This window comes from Gopherus flavomarginatus, chromosome 24, assembly GCF_025201925.1.
Source record: "Gopherus flavomarginatus isolate rGopFla2 chromosome 24, rGopFla2.mat.asm, whole genome shotgun sequence".
Classification (NCBI taxonomy): Eukaryota; Metazoa; Chordata; order Testudines; family Testudinidae; genus Gopherus; species Gopherus flavomarginatus.
In genome coordinates, this window is record NC_066640.1 from 16,466,938 (window position 1) to 16,487,417 (window position 20,480).

The 20,480-nt window shown below is 42.5% G+C and overlaps 1 protein-coding gene across 3 annotated transcripts; it reads left to right on the forward strand.

The window, feature by feature from the left end:
• The first annotated feature begins 1,650 nt into the window (after positions 1-1,650).
• CHERP (calcium homeostasis endoplasmic reticulum protein) lies at positions 1,651-20,344 on the forward strand. 3 transcript variants are annotated; one of them, XM_050934007.1, is made up of 18 exons: positions 1,651-1,778; positions 2,046-2,219; positions 3,026-3,207; positions 3,910-4,047; positions 5,042-5,193; positions 5,977-6,088; positions 6,252-6,341; positions 7,013-7,247; positions 8,745-8,923; positions 9,481-9,877; positions 11,406-11,644; positions 12,465-12,598; positions 12,864-12,950; positions 13,265-13,414; positions 14,043-14,159; positions 14,710-14,804; positions 17,445-17,630; positions 19,220-20,344. In XM_050934007.1, the coding sequence occupies exons 1-18, from the start codon at positions 1,754-1,756 to the stop codon at positions 19,255-19,257; spliced, it is 2,730 nt and encodes a 909-aa protein (XP_050789964.1). In that variant the 5' UTR covers positions 1,651-1,753; the 3' UTR covers positions 19,258-20,344. The 3 variants fall into 3 exon arrangements, with proteins under 3 accessions (XP_050789964.1, XP_050789966.1, XP_050789965.1); XM_050934009.1 differs by having other exon boundaries at positions 19,648-20,344; XM_050934008.1 differs by lacking the exon at positions 19,220-20,344 and having other exon boundaries at positions 17,445-17,638.
• The last annotated feature ends 136 nt before the right edge of the window (positions 20,345-20,480 follow it).

Here is a 20,480-nt window from a genome sequence, read left to right on the forward strand (position 1 = left end):
TCCCCTGCAGCGTGGGGCACGGGTCGCTTGCTGGTGGTGTCTCTGCAGCTTGAGGTCTTCAAACCATTTTTGAGGATTTCAATAACTCGGTCCTGGGATAGGAGTTGTATAAAATTGGATGGGTGGGGTTCTGTGGCCTGCCTTGTGCAGGAGGTCAGACTAGATGATCAGATTGGTCCCTTCTGACCTATGAGTCTATGAGACTTTTTCAAAGCAGTGTAGGGGCTTCTTACAAAGGCATAAAGTGCAGTTAGGGTCTTAACTCCCACTTGAAAATCATCTCCTTAGATATCCTTCACTAAAATTAATGGAAGATGGTTCTTAAACCCCACTCTTCAGTATTTGCCATCCAAAGGCACACTAGAATTGTCCTCTTGTGTGTTTTTATCATATGCACAAGAACAGGAAGCTTCCTTTATTATTCAGCCTGCAAATGCAAAATTATTTCTGCTTAGTTCCCTCTCCCAGAGATTTGTTTACTGTATACTCACACAGACTTTGTTTTTCCTCCATGGAAAAAGTAGTGAGACGAAAAAGCTTCATGTGGTTTTTCAGTCTCTTACAGTGATGAACAAGGAAACTTAGAGAGACTGCTTTTTGTCTCTACTTTTTCCGTGAAGGAAAAAACAAAGTGAGTATACAGTGAACAGGTCTCTAAGTGAACTGGGACTAAAATAGAAATAATTCTGCTCTTGCAGGGACAAGTGGACAATACTAGTGTTCCTTATGGCCGCAAGTATTGAAGAGTGGGAGGAAAATGAAAACTCAGGTGAGGTTGCGCAACACCATGCAGTGAGCTCAAGGAAGAGTTAGGGCTGGTATAAACACAGGTTGCCTTGTAGTGCTACAAAACATCTGTTCAGAAACAGATTATAGTTAAAGTGGGACAAATCCACAGTGTGGACTATTATGCTGGTATAAAAGTGCTTATGCTGGCCTATTCCCCTAAACTACTATAGTTAAAGCAGTTAAAAAATGGTGCCTAGAAGAGCCCTTCAGGCTTGGCTCCAGAATTCAGGAGTCCTAGCTCCCTGCTGTGCTTTTATAACGGAGGAGCTCTCTGACGTGCACCTCTGAGCGAACTGCGCTGGTGCCTCTCCCCCGTGGGGGATGCTGACGGTACAAATACGTAATTGTGTCGGCTGCATCAAGAGGGGGGGAGGTTGCAGCCGGGCCCGGGGCAGCGGGGCTGGCACGAAGGGCCCTGCCCTGCAGCGGTTTCGGTTAGAGACCGGGCTGACGGTTCGATTCACGGGCTCTCAGCGCCCCCCCCCCCCCCCCGGTGCAGGGAACGACGTTCCAACGGTACAGTCACACACGCCGCCTGCCAGGCCCAGCGGGCGCCACACACGGGGTCTGGAGGAGAGTGAGGGCGGTGGGGGAGAAGCGGCGCTCGTGGATGGAGCTCATCCCTGCCTAGTGAGCCAGGCTGCGGGGAGAGGCCCGGGCCCCTGACCCAGCGCTGCCCGCTCCCTCACCTCAGCCGCGGCCTCTCGCGGAGCAACGGACCCGCTCACCGGAACCTGAGGCGACGAGTGGCACGAAGTGAACTCCAAAGTGCGCGCTGAAGCCCCTGCGAGTAACCCCTCCGCCCTCTCAGTTGTTTCTATGGTGACGGACCCGTAAAGCGCGGCTGCGTCAGTGTCGTAAAGGTTCTTCTTGCGGCATTTCCGGCCGCCTGGGCCTAGGGCAGGGCTGGCCTGTATTGAGTATTGGCTCCGGAGAAGGAGGGGTACCTTGTTCTCCCGCAATTATGGAGATGCCGCTACCGCCTGATGGTAAGACTGGCCAGGGGGCTAGACTTGCCCCCACGGCCCCGGAGGCACTGGGGGTTCCTTCGCTGGAGGGCTGCGGCGGGGTTTAGGCCTCGTCAAGGGGATGGTAGGAGTAGGGGAGTGCGGGGCTGTAACACCCTTAGCACGGGGACCTGGGGAGGGTGTGTGGCCTCGCGGAGGCCCGAGGAATTGGGGTGGGGGGTACATGGCATCAGGGAGGGATGGGGGCCTGAGTAGGGCTGTGACGTGTCCCCCTTCTCCTCCCCCCAGACCAGGAGCTGCGGAATGTCATTGACAAATTGGCGCAGTTTGTGGCGCGGAATGGGCCCGAGTTCGAGAAGATGACGATGGAGAAGCAGAAGGAGAATCCCAAGTTCTCTTTCCTTTTTGGGGGCGAGTTTTATGGCTACTACAAGTACAAACTGGCACTGGAGCAGCAGCAATGTGAGTGTTGTTGCCGGATAAGAACAAATGTATTTTAACCATCCACTTTGAGAGAAGGGATTGTTAAAGACTTCATAGCTAGTCTGTGACAGAGCTGGGACTAGACCCCAGCAGCCGTGATTCTCAGTGTCCTGATTTAACCACTCCCCTTGTATAGCTGGGAATGCAATCTTGAAATAGAATACTATATAGAATAGAAAAACTCATGCCCTCCACACTTCCAGTGAAGAATAGTGTATTTTAAGCTGCTTTGAAAGTAAGCTTTTGATTTTTGTGGGGAAAAAATGTGAATTTTATATTTTATGTAGCTCAGCCCAGACTGTCTTGTCTAGTGTTTTGTCCTGACCCAGACAAAGCTTGGGTAGAATTTTTTTATCATCTTTTTTGTGGTTAGTGCTCAAGCAGTTGACTTAGTCTTGTGCATGCAGTCACACGTACTCTTTATATTGTAATTGTAGAAAAATTAAAACAGTCATTATGGAAAAGCTGATCTGGCATACTTTAATGATATTCTTAAAATGTGAATGAGAACTAGGCATTTGCAACAGATCCAACTTGAGATGTCCAGGGTCCCATTATGAATACATGTTAAAAATCATGTTGAACTATAACATGCTGGAGCTTCAGATTTTGGCTAAGTACCCAGGAGTGTATGTCAGTTTAATCATTTTATATTATAAAATTATGTAAGAAAGAGGTTGAGTTTGGTTTTTGGAGTTAACAGGGTGCATAGGTTGTTTAGGATATTGGTGTAAACAAATGGACCACTTCTTGTAACTCTTACTGTGCTTATTTTTTTCTGGTAGTGCTGTGCAAACAGACTCAAGACATAGAGGCCACTGCACAGATCCAACCATTGTCACAGCCCTCTCTTCCGCCAGCTGCAGCTATCCCAGCTCCTCAAGGTGCTCCGTCTGTAGAGGAACTTATCCAACAGAGCCAATGGAATCTCCAGCAGCAGGAGCAGCATCTCCTTGCTATGCGACAGGTGGGCTCAAGATCAAGTATTAGCTTTACATACATTGGACTGCCAGTGGCAGCAGTCCATTGTGTGCCCAAAAATATTTGGATTAAAGGGAATCTTGAGCATCTTGCTTCTAGCTAGTGGGTAATTTAGAGTAGCAGAATGGGAGGAGACATGAGCTGGCATCACTTTTCAAATGGTATCCTGCAGAACAGAAATGATAACCTCTTTAGAGCAGAGACACACAACCTTTCCTCACCCAAGGGCCACATTTATAACTTACTAGGAGAGTGAAGGCTACACTCATCTTGCATAAAATTGAACAGGTTGCAGCTGTGACTTGTAGAGGCTTTCAGCATGCAGCGATCCATTTTTTACCTGAATGGTGGTTTCTTGGATCAGGGTGAAACATTGCATGCTGGAAACAGTGGTTTTCATGGGCCACATGTCTGTATTAAATATGTGTTGCATCACATTGTAGAGTATTTAGCTCTTTGAGGTCCTTGCTTGGTTTCTGCTAGATACTTACAGATACAGGATTTATCATAGGGAAGCAGGTAGACAATGGGTTAATGACAGCCAGCTGAAACATAGCTGTGCCTGTGTCAGTAGGAGTAGAGAATCTTGGTCTCTGTAGAGGGCTTCCTATGACTAGGAGCACCTCAAACTTATTTGCTGAGTTTTGTATCAAAAGGATATTGCCTATACTAAAACAGTCTATTTTAGGAACAAGTTACATCAGCGGTAGCCCTTGCAGTTGAACAACAAATGCAGAAAGTCTTGGAGGAAACCCAGCTAGACATGAATGAATTTGATAACTTACTGCAACCGATAATTGACACATGTACAAAAGATGCAATCTCAGTAAGTAAATGTCTAAGCTCACCCATATGTTCTGTTCCTGCCTTTGCAGGTAATATACTTGTGTGTGTGTAAGATGCACAGTGACATGCAGTTTTAGGAGGGTGTGATTGCATGTAAATAGATCACACTGGTGCTGTTCCAGCTGTGAATGTCATCCTCTCTGTTAATCGCAAGTGATTCCATATGTTTCCTGTCTGCTTATGAACAGCTCATCAGAGTTTGTTGACTGCTGTTCAGTACATGAAAGCAGTTCACAGTCAGGAGCGAGTGGGACTCTGCTTGGGGTTTTGGGGCAAGGGATGGGGGCTGAACCACCCTACACAGGGAGACTAGATCAGTTCCCAATTCACAGTACCATTGGGGCAGCTCATCTATAACTCTGATGGTTTGGAAGTCTGATAAAGATCTCCACAGAGGGAAGAGAGAAGCTAAAAGCAACAAATCATTTGGTCTGAGGCAATGAGTAAAAGCAAAATGGGATCGACAAAGCCCAAAAAGATGAGTGAGAGGAATTAAGTCTGCTGGACAAAATTCAGTGACCAACATCTTTTTAACCCAAACAGCTGTTAAATGTCATTGCTAGTCTGAACATGGTTTGTGACCTCTAATTGTATTGTATACAGTTTTAGTTAGCTGCTTTTTTGTTTACTTGTACAGTATACTCAATAACAGCTGTTACATGGGAATTCCCTATTTATATATATATAGAGAGAGATATACCAATCTCCTAGAACTGGAAGGGATCCTGAACAGTCATCGAGTCCAGCCCCCTGCCTTCACTAGCAGGACCAAGTACTGATTTTGCCCCACATCCCTAGGTGGCCCCCTCAAGGATTGAACTCTCAACCCTGGGTTTAGCAGGCCAATGCTCAAACCACTGAGCTATCCTTCCCTTCCTTGTAGTTACTTGCAGACTAGTGATCTGCTGCTTTATGAAATCCATGCAATGTGAACAAGCCAGATTAATTTAAAATATTTTAAATTGGTTTTAAAGGCTGGCAAAAACTGGATGTTTAGTAATGCAAAGTCTCCTCAACACTGTGAGCTGATGGCTGGACATCTGCGAAATCGCATAACGGCAGAAGGGGCACACTTTGAGCTTCGGTTACACTTAATCTATCTAATCAATGATGTATTGCATCACTGGTAAGGATTAAAATACATTATTCAACTTGTTATTCTCATGAGTTTAAATCAGTGGTACTTGAACTTTTTTTACTGGTGACCCCTTTCATATAGCAAGCCTCTGAATGTGACCTGCCTTATAAATTGAAGACATGTTTTAATATATTTAACACCATTATAAATGCTGGAGGCAAAGTGGGGTTTAGGGTGAAGGCTATCAGCTTGTGACCTCCCATGTAATAGCCTTGTGACCTCATGAGGGGTCCAAACCCCTGGTTTAATTGATAGTCAAGGGTCTCCCTGCTGGAAAATTTGTACTTTAATTTGGCAGGGTTTTTTTTATATTTTTAATCTACATATTCCCATCATGTTCAGTGACTGTAGCATGATGTGTATAATTGGTGCAAGCAAAGTGGTGATAATTCAGTTCTTACTCTAACTTTGTCATTGTTGTACATTTGTTTCCAGCTGACGCTGTGTGGTTAAAAATGTAAAGTATCCTATTTAGGTATATCTCCTGAAAGGTCATCGACTCCAGCCCCTTGCCTTCACTAGCAGGACCAAGTACTGATTTTGCCCCACATTCCTAGGTGGCCCCCTCAAGGATTGAATTCTCAACCCTGGGTTTAGCAGGCCAATGCTCAAACCACTGAGCTATCCTCCCCACCCCCCAAGTATTCGTTATATACAAATGAGTTGCTAACCATAAATGTCTTTATTTGGATGAGACACGTGGGTGGGTATTGCAGCTCATGTAACAATATAGTAAAAGGCTGATACTTTTCCCCTGCTTCCCTTTTATAGCCAGCGGAAGCAAGCACGAGATCTTCTGGCCGCTTTACAGAAGGTGGTTGTCCCTATATATTGTACTAGCTTTTTAGCTGTGGAAGAGGATAAGCAACAGAAAATTGCCAGAGTGAGTACCTATTTTAGGTTAGCTTGAGCCTTATGTTTCTATTTTCAGTGCTAGAGAAGCCCTGGTGACTAGTTTATAAAGATGTAGCTTACTGTACCCTACTTTTATTCTGTCACTGCTGTCATGCGCTTAACAGTATTTTTTTTCCCCTGGGTTTATACAGCTCCTTCAGCTGTGGGAGAAAAATGGCTACTTTGATGAATCAATTATTCAGCAGTTACAGAGCCCGGCTCTTGGACTTGGCCAGTACCAGGTTAGCCATGAGAGAAAGTTGGCCCCTCTTTATAATTGCATAATAGATTGCAGACATATTTTAAGTGCTGAATTCAGTAACTCCTCTTTTGTGAGATGTAAATAGTAGCTGTCTCTTTGTTATAAACTTATATTCTGCCGGAATACAAAAATAATGTAATACATTGTTCTAAAGTTAAATATGGGGGGCCATTTAAAATATAGCATATAATTATACTGTTCTGATTAGACCTAGTTTCTTCATCCCTTCACCCCATCAGCTTCCTCATCTCTGGCCCTGATTCTGCTCTCTTGGCGTGTTTGTTGTCTTTACGCTTGCCCTGGCTCTTTGCTTACTTCTTCCTGTTCTCATTTTCTTCTTTCTCTGGCTATTAAAGTTTTTTATAGTACCGTATGCATCTGTGGTTAACCCTTTGTTAAGTCACCCAGAATGAATGCTGCTAATTGCCTGCTTTTAAATAAGGTAAAGGGAAATACAGGAGGGATTTTCCATAGAGCATCTAGTAAATTGTAATGAGGGTTTGTCATCTGAGTAGCTTCAGTCTCTGAATCCCTCTAGGAAGAGGTGGATACATTATTTGGGGGATCTTTTATGAGCAGGGATGGTGCCTATTATGGCTGCACAGTAACTTTTTGAAAATGCTGATCTTAATTTGTGTCTCATACTGTCAGGCAACTTTGATCACAGAATATGCATCAGTGGTGCAGCCTGTGCAGGTGGCCTTCCAGCAGCAGATACAAAACTTGAAAACACAACATGAAGAGTTTGTCAATAGTTTAACACAGCAGCCACAGCAGCAGCAACAAATACAAATACCACCACTGGAGAGTGAGGTAAAATCGACACCTCCAGCTCCGGCTCCGACACCTGCTGCAGCACCGCCTGCTGCTCCAGTCAGTCAAGCAGGTATGATTGCATTCTCAGGACTTGTGTGTTACAAGCTAATGACTGGCAGCTCTCCTGAGAGTTTGACTTGTCTTGATAATAGGCTGCTCTTTAGACTGATTTGCCCGTCACTTATAAGTTGTTTGGGCAAATACTGTCTGTTTTTGTTTTTACAGTGCTTAACATCACAGGGCTCATTCTATTGTAGCTTTTAGGCATTACTGCAATATAAAATTTGAATAACTTTTTTTTATTAGTCTGAATATCTTATTATTGACCTGAAGCGATTTTTCCCCATCTTCTTTAGTCTTGTGGTGTTATGTCATTCTATAACCCAAACCATTTCTGTTCAGGAGTCTGCAGTGTGGCTGTAAAAATGTTCACGGGTCTGTACTTGGTAATATGTGATTCTTGTTTGTCTTTTGTCAAATGTGCAGCCTGATTCTTCTTAGAGGAGCTGGGCATTCACAAATACCATTCAATTCATTGAAGTTTCAGGTGTTCAGCGCCTTTGAAAATAAGGACACGTACATTAGGATGATGAAGTGCCTACTTAAAGACCTAACTTTAGGAACACAGGTTTTAAATTTTTAACCTGAGAATTTTGCCAAAGTAAAGCAATGCTAACATATCAAATAATACCTTTTTAAAAGGATACAGTTAACTTGAATTGCATTTATTTGAATATTTTGACCAGTTTTAAGCAAAATCTAAGATCACTATAGCTGATAGATATTGGAGAAAACTGTTTTTAAAGCTTGTTTTCCCTGTGCATTTGAGAGTACAGAGAGAACTGGTTTTATTTTAAAAAAAGAAGGAAAAAAAAGAAATGTGACTGTAAAGCCAAAAAAAATTGGTAAGGGCCTCGGGTGTGGACATAGGGCCTGAAATTCATTTATTAAAAAGGATTAGATTTGAAGTTGATGTCACTTTAAAACTGTTTTGAGATACTGAGATTGTTGCACATGTGGTAAGTGCTTTCAACTATACTGAAATTAAGAAACCAATAATTGGAGGTCCCAGGCCCAGGGGACAAATTTTTCTGTTAGGGTTATTCCAGAACACTGGCAAGTAGGTCAAGTTGAGATCAGACCAGTCATTGGAAAATTTTTATTAAATTCTTCTTGCTGTAGGGAATTGGGGACTAGGTGATTCTGGAGTCTTTTTTGCTTCCTGCTCCCTTATTTAGTATCTTTATTAGTAGGGACTGAGCAGGCTCTTGGTCTAGAACATGGTGGCTTTAGGGGGACTGAAGGAGGAAAAAGTAAGAATCAAATTGTTTTATAACAGAGGCACTAAAAGTACTATATGAAGTATTTAATTGTCTCTTCAGAAGCTGGTATACATCTAAATAGGAAACTGCATGATGGGGTTTAAGTTGAGGTCAGGAGACTCCCACAGAATTATCATTGAACCCAGTGGAACTGAAATGGACTAGGTTTGTAGAGCAAACCAATGTTTGGAAGTAGTCACTTGCCACAGAGGGTGGTTCTTACAAGAGTCTCCAATTTATTTCAGATGATGGCAAATCTCAGCTTCCTCTGGCTGGTTCTGCAGAGTATGAGGCAACAGGGGCGGGGGTGCAAGATCCTGCAGCTGCTGGACCACGTGGCCCTGGGCCTCATGATCAGATCCCTCCAAGTAAACCACCTTGGTTTGACCAACCTCATCCTGTTGCACCTTGGGGTCAACAACAGGTATCAGACATGTAAATGTAGCTATGGTAAAGCACTGGGGAGTACAATAATTATCAGATTGTAAAAATCATCACACAAGTAGGAGCTTGGTGAAAAGCTGGAAATGTTAAAGTCCAGATTTTAAAATATCTGACATTTTCTTAGTCAAAAGAAAGCTAAATAGCAAATCATTTATCATATTTCACAGTTGTCCTTCTACTGCTTTTCCTTTATGAGCATGCAGGGGCTCCCTCTGGGACACAAAGCTGTTTGGACCATTACTCTTTTGTTGCGTTAAGGACAGAAATCCTGGTGGTACATATGCTGATCAATGATGAATCTTTTCTTACAGTTAATGACAGGATTGAGAAGAACAGTTTAGCTTTTCCTCCAAAATTCTCCTCTTTAGTTTGTCCTAACTTTTGCTTGCAAAGCAGACTCTGTACACAGATGTTTGTTCCCCCTTCTCTGTGCACATGTAGCACTTACACTCTAGGTAATAATTTAGAAATAGACTGTTTTTATTACATTCTTTATTTTTATAGCCTTATGACCAACCTCCTTATCCTCACCACCAGGGACCTCCACACTGTCCTCCATGGAATAACAACCATGAAGGAATGTGGAATGAACAGAGAGACTCAGGATGGAATAACCAGCGGGAGACCCCTTGGAATAACCAGCCAGATCCTTCTTGGAACAACCAATATGAAGCACCATGGAACAACCAGCACGAGCAGCCTCCATGGGGAGGGGGCCAAAGGGAACCTCCATTTCGAATGCAGCGGCCACCTCACTTCAGAGGCCCATTCCCTCCACATCAGCAACATCCCCAGTTCAATCAGCCCCCACATCCACATAATTTCAACCGCTTCCCACCTCGCTTCATGCAGGATGACTTCCCTCCTCGCCATCCCTTTGAAAGGCCACCTTATCCTCATCGTTTTGACTACCCCCAAGGGGACTTTCCTCAAGGTAAAGTGGGTACTGAGGATGCTGATTGCTGTTTTAAAATTAATTAGCTCCTTGTGATGAGAGCTGGACATCGAAGGAATGGGGCAGCCCTTGCTGGAAAGCTCTCAGCCCTCACCACCTGCTGCTATACACCTCAGTTTTAGAGTTGTAGATTTCCAAAGCCAGAAGTAACAGTGATGAGTCCTTGTGGCTTTTTAGAGACTAAAAAATGTATTTGGGCATAAGCTTTCGTGGGCTAGAACCCACTTCACCAGATGCATGGAGTAGAAAATACAGGAGCAGGTATAAATACATGAAAAGATGTGAGTTGCCTTACCAAGTGATCAGTTTAACAACACTTCAGTTGGCAACAGGATAGGGTTCACTGTGATCATCTAGTCTGACCACCTACATAACTCAGGACTGCTGTGAATTAACTCTTGCTTCAAGTCAAATCGCTGTGGTTGAATGTGAGCATATCTTTTAGAAAAACATTCCTTTTTGATTTAGAAACTTCCAGTGATTGAGAATTCACCACAATGCTAAAATGTCTTTGAAATGTATTGGATGGAACCAACATCATGTACGAGTAGGGAGAGTAGCCCAAGCAATAGGAGAGAATAGAGAGCTAAATCCAGACAAGTTGCTCCATCTTCTGGATTCTAGTAGGAAGCTGGAGAGACTTTTCTTATTAAATATAAATAGGGTGGGAGAGAGCCTGGATATGGTAGACACGTATTTTTTACTTCATGTTTAATAGTATTATGCTTCTAATGAAAGTGAGAGACTACCAGCGCTGGCTAGAGTTGGGTTAGTCATAGCGCAGGCTTCTCCCTTCTGCATCTGTCTGCTCATTTTTGCCCTGCAGCATCCTCTCTGTTCCAGGCTGGATCTCCCATGCAGCACTGTCAGCGTATTTCACAGTTGCCCAGTTGTATTCTGTATCAGTCCTGGTACACACAGCCAGTATTTTTGTCCACTAGGGGTCATGCTGAGATCATTCATTGCCTTATTTTAAGAAGAACGTTTTTCTCTCCTACCTTTGGGAATGCCCTTTTAACAAAGCACTTGCATGTCGTGTCCTCCTGTGAAACCACTCCCATCTGTTTGTCTATGCATGTTGATAGAACTTGCAAGTCTATTGCTTTTGAGATGGACTGCAATTGTATTTTGAGTCTTTAGAAGTATATCACGTGGGTGTCTCTCTTGCTGAATGCAAGGTAAATTGATTTTGAGAATAGAAACTTTAATTGTAGCACTTTCCAAACTTAAGGTACCACAAAGCGACAGGGGCTTAGTTTATGAAATTTGTTATTGAAGATGTGAGTGGCTGTTACGCAAGGGAGGGAGAGAGACTGTAGGTGCTTCATGAGCACAGACCTGTACCGAGTGCCTTCTCTTCCCTGTAGTGGTTAATGAGCTTTCTTTGTAGTAGGATTTTTTTTCTCTTAGAATAAATGTATGTGGTTGGGGGCATCTCAATTGGTTGTCCTCCTTCCTGTCTTCCCCTCTGTAAAACCAAATAAAGCTTTCTGGTCCTTCTCTGCAGAAATTGGACCACCTCATCATCATCCTGGGCATAGATTGCCTCATCCTGGAATTGGTGAGCATCCTCCTTGGGGTGGGCCACAGCACCCTGATTTTGGGCCTCCTCCACATGGATTTAATGGGCAGCCTCCTCACATGCGGAGACAAGGCCCCCCTCACGTAAACCATGATGATCCCAGCCTGGTGCCAAATGTCCCCTACTTTGACCTTCCTGCTGGACTTATGGCTCCACTTGTGAAAGTAAGTTGCTGAAATGGAAGCTGAGCTGAAGGGTTAAAAGATCAAACTCCCATGATCAATTTTAGGGATGGTTTAAAATTAATGAGTTATTTATTACTTCAAAGTAGTGTGCTTTCCACATAGTACCTACCCATCAATCAGGATTGGCACAGGGGACATTTCTGGAAGGCAGCTAGCTAGACTATGAAGACAGAAGACACTTCTCAAAATGTTAAGTCCCATTGATTTGAAATTTTACCCATAATTTTAAAATCAATAGCACATAGTGATTTATAGGAGTGTGGAGAGAGTCCCAGTCTCTGGCCAGCCATGTTTGGTAGCTGGTCTTAAACTCTTTTCTGTGAAGACTTTTGTAATTCTAATCTAATACAAGTGAACAAAAGACCAGAAAATAGACTGTAGGGAACATACTGGCTGCTGTGGGATGGGTTAAATTGGTATAATTTAAATAGTATTCTAGATGAATTAATAGGTCAATTCTGTGTCTAAATTCTGTTATTCCTAGTGCTCATCACTGTTTCCCAAGTCTTGTGCCAGAAGCTTGGATACCATGGGGCTGTATAGACTACAACTACATCTTATATACCTAGGAATCCCAGTTAACGTGCTGCCAAGTTTAATGCTGCAAATGTCACTAGAGTTTTGTTTTATACTAGATGACCACGTGCTTGTTTGTGGTGCCTGCCAAAGCCTTATTTTTACACCACGTTAAACTCAGTAATGAAGTGCAAGGTCTCTAAGCAGTTAGACTTTATAGATATAGTTATCTCTTTAGGTAGTCACCCCGTGACTTGAACGCCATCTGTTTTGTTTCTGGCAGCTTGAAGATCATGAATATAAGCCTTTGGATCCTAAAGATATACGTCTTCCACCCCCAATGCCCCCGAGTGAGAGATTGTTGGCTGCAGTTGAAGCATTTTATAGTCCACCATCTCATGACAGGCCTAGAAACAGGTAAGACTGCTAACAATATGGTAAGAAAAATGCCCTGCCCTGAGAAGCTCTCAGGGCCTTTAACTTGGTTCTGCTAATGCTGAAATAAATACTCTACGTTACATTTTGAACTTCATCCACTCCAGTGTGCTGTCTGGTTTCATACTGAGAGCATGTGAGACCACTTTCCCCAAGCCCCCTATTTTCTAAAAATCCTGAACTCGTCTATTTGACAAATGTGAGCTCTTCCCATATATTGACTGTATGTGTGGTTGATATCTTGCAGTGAAGGCTGGGAGCAGAATGGGCTGTATGAGTTCTTCAGAGCTAAAATGAGAGCTAGAAGGAGGAAAGGTCAGGAGAAGAGAAATAGGTAAGAGTTCCCTTGCAGTGTTTCTGACGTTTGCCATTCATTTAGACTGTGCTACTGCTGCCTTAATTAGACATACAGTGAAAATCTTTTGACAATGTGCTGGGGCAATAATTATGTCTTAACTTTCTGGAGCCTGATTTATTTAACATATAGAAAATGGCATACTTGCCACCCTGGCAGGCTTTGGCTTCACTTGGTTGTCAAAAAAATTTCAGCATGTTTAAATTTTAGTTTAAAAGAAAATACATGTTTGCTTTTCGTGCGGCTCACATGAATCTTACTCGGCTTTCTTGGTATTTTGTATCCCTATGCAGTGGGCCATCTCGATCCCGCAGTAGGTCTAAAAGCAGAGGTCGCTCCTCCTCACGATCCAATTCAAGATCTTCAAAGTCATCTGGCTCCTATTCAAGGTCACGATCACGATCCTGCTCCCGATCACGATCTTATTCACGTTCGCAGTCCAGGTAGGGTGAAGCAAGAGCTCATTAGGGATTATGGCTAGTTAAATCTCCTAAAATGCTGGAGGTGTGCCAATATGATCCTTCATAACAGCCCTGTGGAGGTAGGGCAGTAAATATTCCCAATATTACTGATAAGCAAAATGAGAGAGAGGTGAAATGAGTTGTCCAAGGCAATGCAATGAGTTAGTGGCAGAGGTATTAGTTGAACTCAGAAGTTCCTGACTCCTGACCCTGTTACTTTAGATCCTGCTCCCTTTGCATATTCAACAAATCTCTCTTAGGTTGAGAATGCATGTTTTTTCCTCTAGACAATGGAAGATTCCTGAACTTAGCACTAGGTTTTTTGCTTTCCCCAGGAAACCTTAATTAGTTTAAGGCACCAAAGGTCACAAGGTTTTGTTCAGGGAGATGAATATATAGAATGCACTGTACTGGAAGCTGTGTACTTGAAATGGTATATCAGCATTTCTGTCTATAAATTCTCCAAATCTTAGATACCTTTTTAAAAATACTATTTTATTAATGTCAGAGGTGAATTACAAAAGCTAAGGAGCCAATGAAAAAGATATATATTGCTATAATCCTGTGCATTAGAGAAAGGTAACTGACTTCACACACTCTTACTTTCCAGAAGCAGAAGCAGGTCCCACTCTTCTCGTAGTCGGTCACGGTCAAGGTCAAGATCAAGATCTAAATCTTACTCCCCAGGAAGGCGGCACCGGTCCCGATCTCGCAGTCCCACTCCTCCGTAAGGCTTTCCATTGGATTGAGTTTGGTGATGTACTCTCTGAGCATGCTGAGGTTGGCCTAGGACTTTTCTGATAGTTTCTGTATATTAAACAGAATTGGGTAGAAAAGGGAAGGATTCTAAGCTGATCAAACCATAACTTGAACAAACTGCACAGTCATGTCAAATACATGGAGAGAGGATAAAATTGCTTCATAGTTCTTGGTAATGACTAAATCTTGTGTTTTAAAACAATTCATAAAAAACCCTTAGGTACATAACATGGAAAGGAAAAGGAGTTCTCTGGGCATGTTTGCACTTTACTCTTGAGAAAACCATGGTATCTGATATCCTTGATATCTTCTGTTGGGGTGGCGGAGATACATAGAATGTGCTGTAACAGGAGTCCTTGTGTCTTGCCTTGCCTTTCCAAAGGTTTGTCTGGCCAGTTACGTTGGTTATAGAAGTTTAAACAATACATGTGCTTAACAAATGACTTATATTCAATATGTTTTAACACAGTGAAATGTTAAAATTCTAATGGTAAATTATAACTTGTATTTTCTCTTAGCTCTGCTGCTGGTTTGGGCTCTAACTCCGGGCCTCCTATACCTGATTCAAGACTTGGAGAAGAAAATAAAGGGCATCAAATGTTAGTGAAAATGGGTAAGATTTATTGTCTTTGATTGAAACAATCATTCTGCATCCTCCCCCAGATAGAACCTTTCACAAAGCAGAGAGAGGGGGGAAAATTCAGCCTTCTGACTTTAGGATACTGTGTGTTTTACACCTTACTCCAGAAGGTCTTTGCTCTCCAGGGTTTCATGTACTGTGTGGGTGAGAGGCTATGATGTAATTTTTATGGTGACCCTTGGCTTGGACTCTTCTGCCTAAAGATAATTTGTCATGCTCCTAAAGAGTGTAGACTTCAGAGATAAAGAAAGCCATGTTGCATTCATAAATATGTGGGCCAAACTTGTTCTGATCCCCCTGTTAAAGTTGTGCACACATTCTGCTGTCTAGGATCAACTGTATTGGATAACTTCTCTAGTGACAAGCTTAATTGTCACATTAGAAAGGCAGTTATCACATTCAGCCAACAGATAAATGTGAGAGAACAGGAAACTAACACTGAACACCAAGACACGGGTCTACTAGATGTGTGTTCTGAGCAGACTGTTGTGTGGTGGCAAGACCCGGACCACTGACAGCAGGTGTCAGAGAAGGCTAAACACTTTCCACAGCCACTGTCTTTTTCCATATTCTAATATCAAGTGTGAATCCAAAGTTCGTGACACTAAAGTACTTGAGAAAGCAAAATTGCCAGGTCTAATCAGTAGTCTCAAATGCAGACCTCTCGATTGGCTTAGTCACCTGCAACATATGAACAATGGATGCTCCAAGGCCCTATGCTGACCTAGGCTCAGGTTCAAGGTCATTTGCAAGAAGAACTTGAAAACGTTCAACATCAACACTGTAAGCTGGGAAGAAGCCGCTAGCAACAGGCCGCACTTGAAGGGCTGTGCTGCATGAGGAAGTTGGAGGCTGAAGAGAAGTAGCTGAGAGAGGGGAAAGCAAAGAGAGCGAAGAGGAAAGACCAGCAGATCTGAAGTGCTAGTAGTGTGCTGTCTTCATCTTCTGGCCCAGTGTCTTAGGCCTGCATTGTCTGTGGAAAGACTTCAAGAATTAGACTTTTTAAGCCACTTGCAATGCTGCAGCATGACATACAGTAACTGAACTACTTTGGTGTTTACACCATTCTTTTGAGAGGGATGGCTGCCATATATATCTGTATAAAGCACTCAGGACTAAATGCATTTCATACAGAATCACGTAGAGCCTCAAGAGGTCATCTAGTCCATCTCCACCATGCTGAGGTAGGACCAAGTGTATCTAGACCAACCCTGACAGGTGTTTTGTTTTAACCTATTATTAAAAACCTCCAATGGTGGGGATTTCACAACCTCCCTTAGTAACCTATTCCAGTGCTTAACTATCCTTGCAGTTCGGAAGTTTTTCCTAATATCTAACTTAAATCTCCCTTGCTGCAAATTACTACTTCCTTCAGTGGCCATGGAGAACAATTGATCACTGTCCTCTTTATAATGGCCCTTAATGTATTTCAAATGGAAACTGTTAATGTGTATGTCAATTGTGTGACAATAGGCCTATAGCACCCAAGGAACTCTGAAAATAACTGGCACCACCTGCAGTTATGAGTGCCTGAGAGAAGGGATTGAGAGGTCATAACTTTCCCCTGCCTTTGCTAATAGTAAATGAAACCAGTCACTCATTTCATTGTCCACCTTATTTGTGGCCTTGGTTGCAAAAGGCTGAGACTGCTGCATGTTGTTTTGGGGCTTCTATTATAAACTGTTTCATCTTACAGCCATGTCAGAAACAGTATTAACATCACTGTTTTATTGCATCTCTTTAAGTTCTTATGGCTGCTATTGTCATAATTGATAGAGGCAGTCGTACTAACAAATTTATCCTCACTCACTCCTTGTATGGTAGAGAAGTATTATTAATAATCCCCATTTTACAGATGAGGAAGTGAGGCGCAGAGAGAGTAAGTGACGTGCTGAGGATCACAGAGGAAGCCTGGCAGAGCACAAGATTGAACCTAGAACTCCTGAATCCCGGGCTAATGCCCTAACTGTTGGAACTAATCTTCCTTCTGACATATTAGAATGCCAAATCTTGCCATCTTGCTTGTCTGCTTCATGTGTGACAACTTTTTAGCTGGAAATATAGACCTCTTCTCCTAATGATTTGCTGCTTTCCTCCACCCTAAACTGTCCTGCAGCAGACAGTTGTTCATCAGTCACTCAGACAGGTTCTAAATTGTTTTTATGCAGATCTTCATAACAGGGCCATCTTAAGGCAATACAGGGCCATAAACACCTTGTTATACACCCCCCAGTCCCACTAACATGGTGAGTGGTAGTTGAAGGGACCCTCATTTCCTTTCAGAGAAGCAGGGGGTATGCCATGGGACTCCCTACACTAGGTACTTACTCCAGTAAACAAAATATATCTGCTTGGTTGAGTGGGAAGTTGGAGCTCACTGCTCTCCTCCTTGCACGCAGTGTCCTCTGTCAGGTGTTGTTGGTTCCTCCCATTCTCCGCAGAGCCGCGGGTCTTTAAATTAATATTTGAGATGAATGGGACAGTTCACCCTTCTCAGAGCTATTGTATCAGGCCGTATCAAGTTTCTTGTACACTATTGCTTCCCTTTTGTTTTCTGTACAATTCACCCTACTGAACTGAATAACAAGATGCTCTCCCATGTCTTTTTTATAGGATGGAGTGGATCTGGAGGACTGGGAGCCAAGGAACAAGGAATCCAAGACCCAATTAAAGGAGGGGATATCCGAGATAAATGGGATCAGTATAAAGGAGTAGGAGTTGCACTAGATGACCCATATGAAAACTACCGCAGAAATAAAAGTTACTCGTTTATTGCACGCATGAAGGCCAGAGATGACTGTAAGTGAATGTTGATGGACAATCTAAAAAGGTCCTGTGAACCCTTCATAGTTAATATAATAGCTACTTCAGCCCACTTGGCAAGGGTTTTCCTAGACTATAAAATCCAGTGGAGATTGCATAGGGAATCAAAAGATTAAGGACACAAATTAGTTTTATAATTTTTATTATTCATTTTAAAATTTCTGGGTAAGTAAATGCTGCTCTCTGAACAACCCCAATACTTTTTCCTTGGTAAGAGCTGTTGTCACACTACATTACTCCTGGGGGCGTTCTGCACCAAAAAATTAAAAATTCTGCACACAAGATTTTAAAATTCTGCACATTTTGTCAAAATAACATTACATAATCACACCAGTTTCAATTTATTTTGGTATTTATTTCAAAACGTGTCAGCAAGTATGTCTATAACAATACAAAGATGTACAAAAAAGGAGGAGAGAGTTAAAGAAACCCCTATAACAACCCAGTTCCTGTTTCTCTGCCTCCTTTCTCCCCTTCCCAGGCTTGCATGGAGTTTCCTGAGCACTGCTGTCTCCTTCCCTCAGGGCATGCTGGGAACTGCAGCTGCCAGGAGCCCTCTAGCTCCCTCCCCTTGGCAGTATCTTCTATGTGCAAGCTAGGCTCTGCCAGGTCCAGTGGCCCCTAGTGGCAGCCAACAACACTGCAGCCCATTTATGTGGGTGAAAGGAAATTCTGCATGCATGTTAATTTCTGCAAAATTCTGCACTGTGCAGAATTTCCCCAGGAGTACTACATACAGCTGCTATCTCTTCCAGAATACTTGGTTAAAACTGCAAACGCTATTGCAGCAGGAAAGAACTATGCCTTTTCTAAATTTAATCTGAGTGGAGCTTTATTTGCAGTTTGGAAATTTGTGTGCATTTTTAATTAATCTCTTGTTCCATTCCAAGTCAACCCTACTTATCTCCCTCCTTTGCAAGCCATGTTTTGGCTGTGGTGTGGTTGCTAGGCAGTTTGTTTTTTAACCTTCAGGAAACTAGATTTCCTCCCTAAACTACTGAGGGGGAATGGCTAATGGCTAGTAGGGCAGGAAGAAAGGATGGATTTGTGGGTACTGGGAGGCAGTCTGGCATTCCTGCCTGGTTTTGTCTATCCAGATGTGAGCTGCTCACCCTTGCTGTTGAGTTCTGCTCCTTTCCGAAGGACCAGAACCAGCAGTGGGTAGGTATAGCACAGGCCTAAAGTAGAGGCTCAGGAAAAGATGACACAGTTCAAACTTAGTTATTTGCTAATTGTGAGTGGCACTCTGTGAGATGGAGAGCCTCACTTTGAGAATGAGGGAGGGACAAGATTTGTAGGGGTTCTGTGTGACAAGTACCCTTGCTGAGTAAAGATTCACAATTAGCAATGGGTAAAATAGTAAAAGAGGGAGGAGCTTTGGGCAGCCAAAGTCACTTCTGGCCATAGCTCTAAGGCTGTGTAACAAAATCTCTGCCCCAAAAAAAAAAAGTGTGGAGAGAGAACCCATTTTGTGAATGGAGCCCTCATCCTAAACAGCATTACTCTTCAGACAGAACTGAGATTAACTGCAGAATGTGTAAGAACTTTTTTCCCTATTGTTTCAGTGAAGCGTGAAACCCAAGACCCTCCACCACCTGAATAAGACTCCCTGAAATCTGAAGAAAGATGTCTTGCATCTTCTACAAAAGATTAAACTTAATCTTGTATAAATCAGGATTAATGTCTGGAGGAAGTGACATTAAATGAATTACATTTAAATCTATGATGGAAAATGGAAGGCTATGACATGTACTCCAACATTTGTTTAGTGCTTTAAAAAGGCCAGTCATTTCTGTTACATGTCTAGCGAGTTTAAAAATACCCATTTATTTTGGAAACTTTCAAAAATTAGTTACCCATTTTATACTAGAACTAAATCCCTGCCAAACTATCCCTGCTCCAGGATTGTGATCCACTCATTCCTCTGGAATACAGATGTTACTTGTTATGCTTTTTTGTCTCTTGTTCCATAATGTATGTTTTTCTCTCAAAGGTTAATTCTATTTGAAGTGGAGGGGTGCTGCCTTGGGAGCAAGTCAGACTGATGCTGAGCAGTGTATCCTAATGTCTAAATGGGGAATGAAGCACCTAATTCCAATACAGGTGACCTATGAGCACTGTATGAGCTTATTAGAGCCTACTACACAACTTAAAGCCCCTATGCACCATCTGCTGCAGTCACAATTCTATTCAGAATGTAGAGTGTTAACTGTTTTAGCCACTCAAGTGCTCTAAGATGTTCAATGCTTTATAATGAAAGGCATTCTTTAAGCTTTTTATATTTTTGTATATACCCTTGAATAAAAAGCTAGAACTAATTCACTAGAGAAAACTTCATTTTCCCCATCCCACATTTCTAAATATGAAACATTCTTGGAAACCACCCTGCCTACAAAAATACCTTTTTGTAACTAAATTCTGTTTCCAGAGACCACCAGCTACAGATGTTAGATATCCTAACACTGCATCTCCACTGCAGAGGTCTGCCGGATGGCAGCCTCTTCCAGAACCATTTTTACAGTAAAAACCACCTTCAAAACCATCGAGTCCCCTATGGTAAATAATCAACTTGTTCTAGATTTATTGTAGCTGTGAAACTGTAACTGTCTGTGAATCAGCAAAAGACATGTATGTTACCAACTTGTGAATTTTACTGTTTTGCCTTCAAATAAACACTTTTATAAAACTGCCTTTAGCTTGTTTTTCAAAGTAAGTGGCTTGCCCTTACCTAGATAAAGTAATATCTCCTTAACTTGCTTGGAATTCATCTTTATCTTTGTAGTAAGTGTTCTGAAATTTTTTTCAATAACTTGAGGACAAAATTAT

Bases quoted from the DNA above. Each gene is read 5' to 3' on its own strand.
- CHERP (XM_050934007.1), top strand. From the start codon at position 1,754: ATGGAGATGCCGCTACCGCCTGATG. The intron at 1,779-2,045 runs GTAAGACTGGCC...TCCTCCCCCCAG, and splicing joins GATGCCGCTACCGCCTGATG to ACCAGGAGCTGCGGAATGTC. The intron at 7,248-8,744 runs GTATGATTGCAT...AATTTATTTCAG, and splicing joins TGCTCCAGTCAGTCAAGCAG to ATGATGGCAAATCTCAGCTT.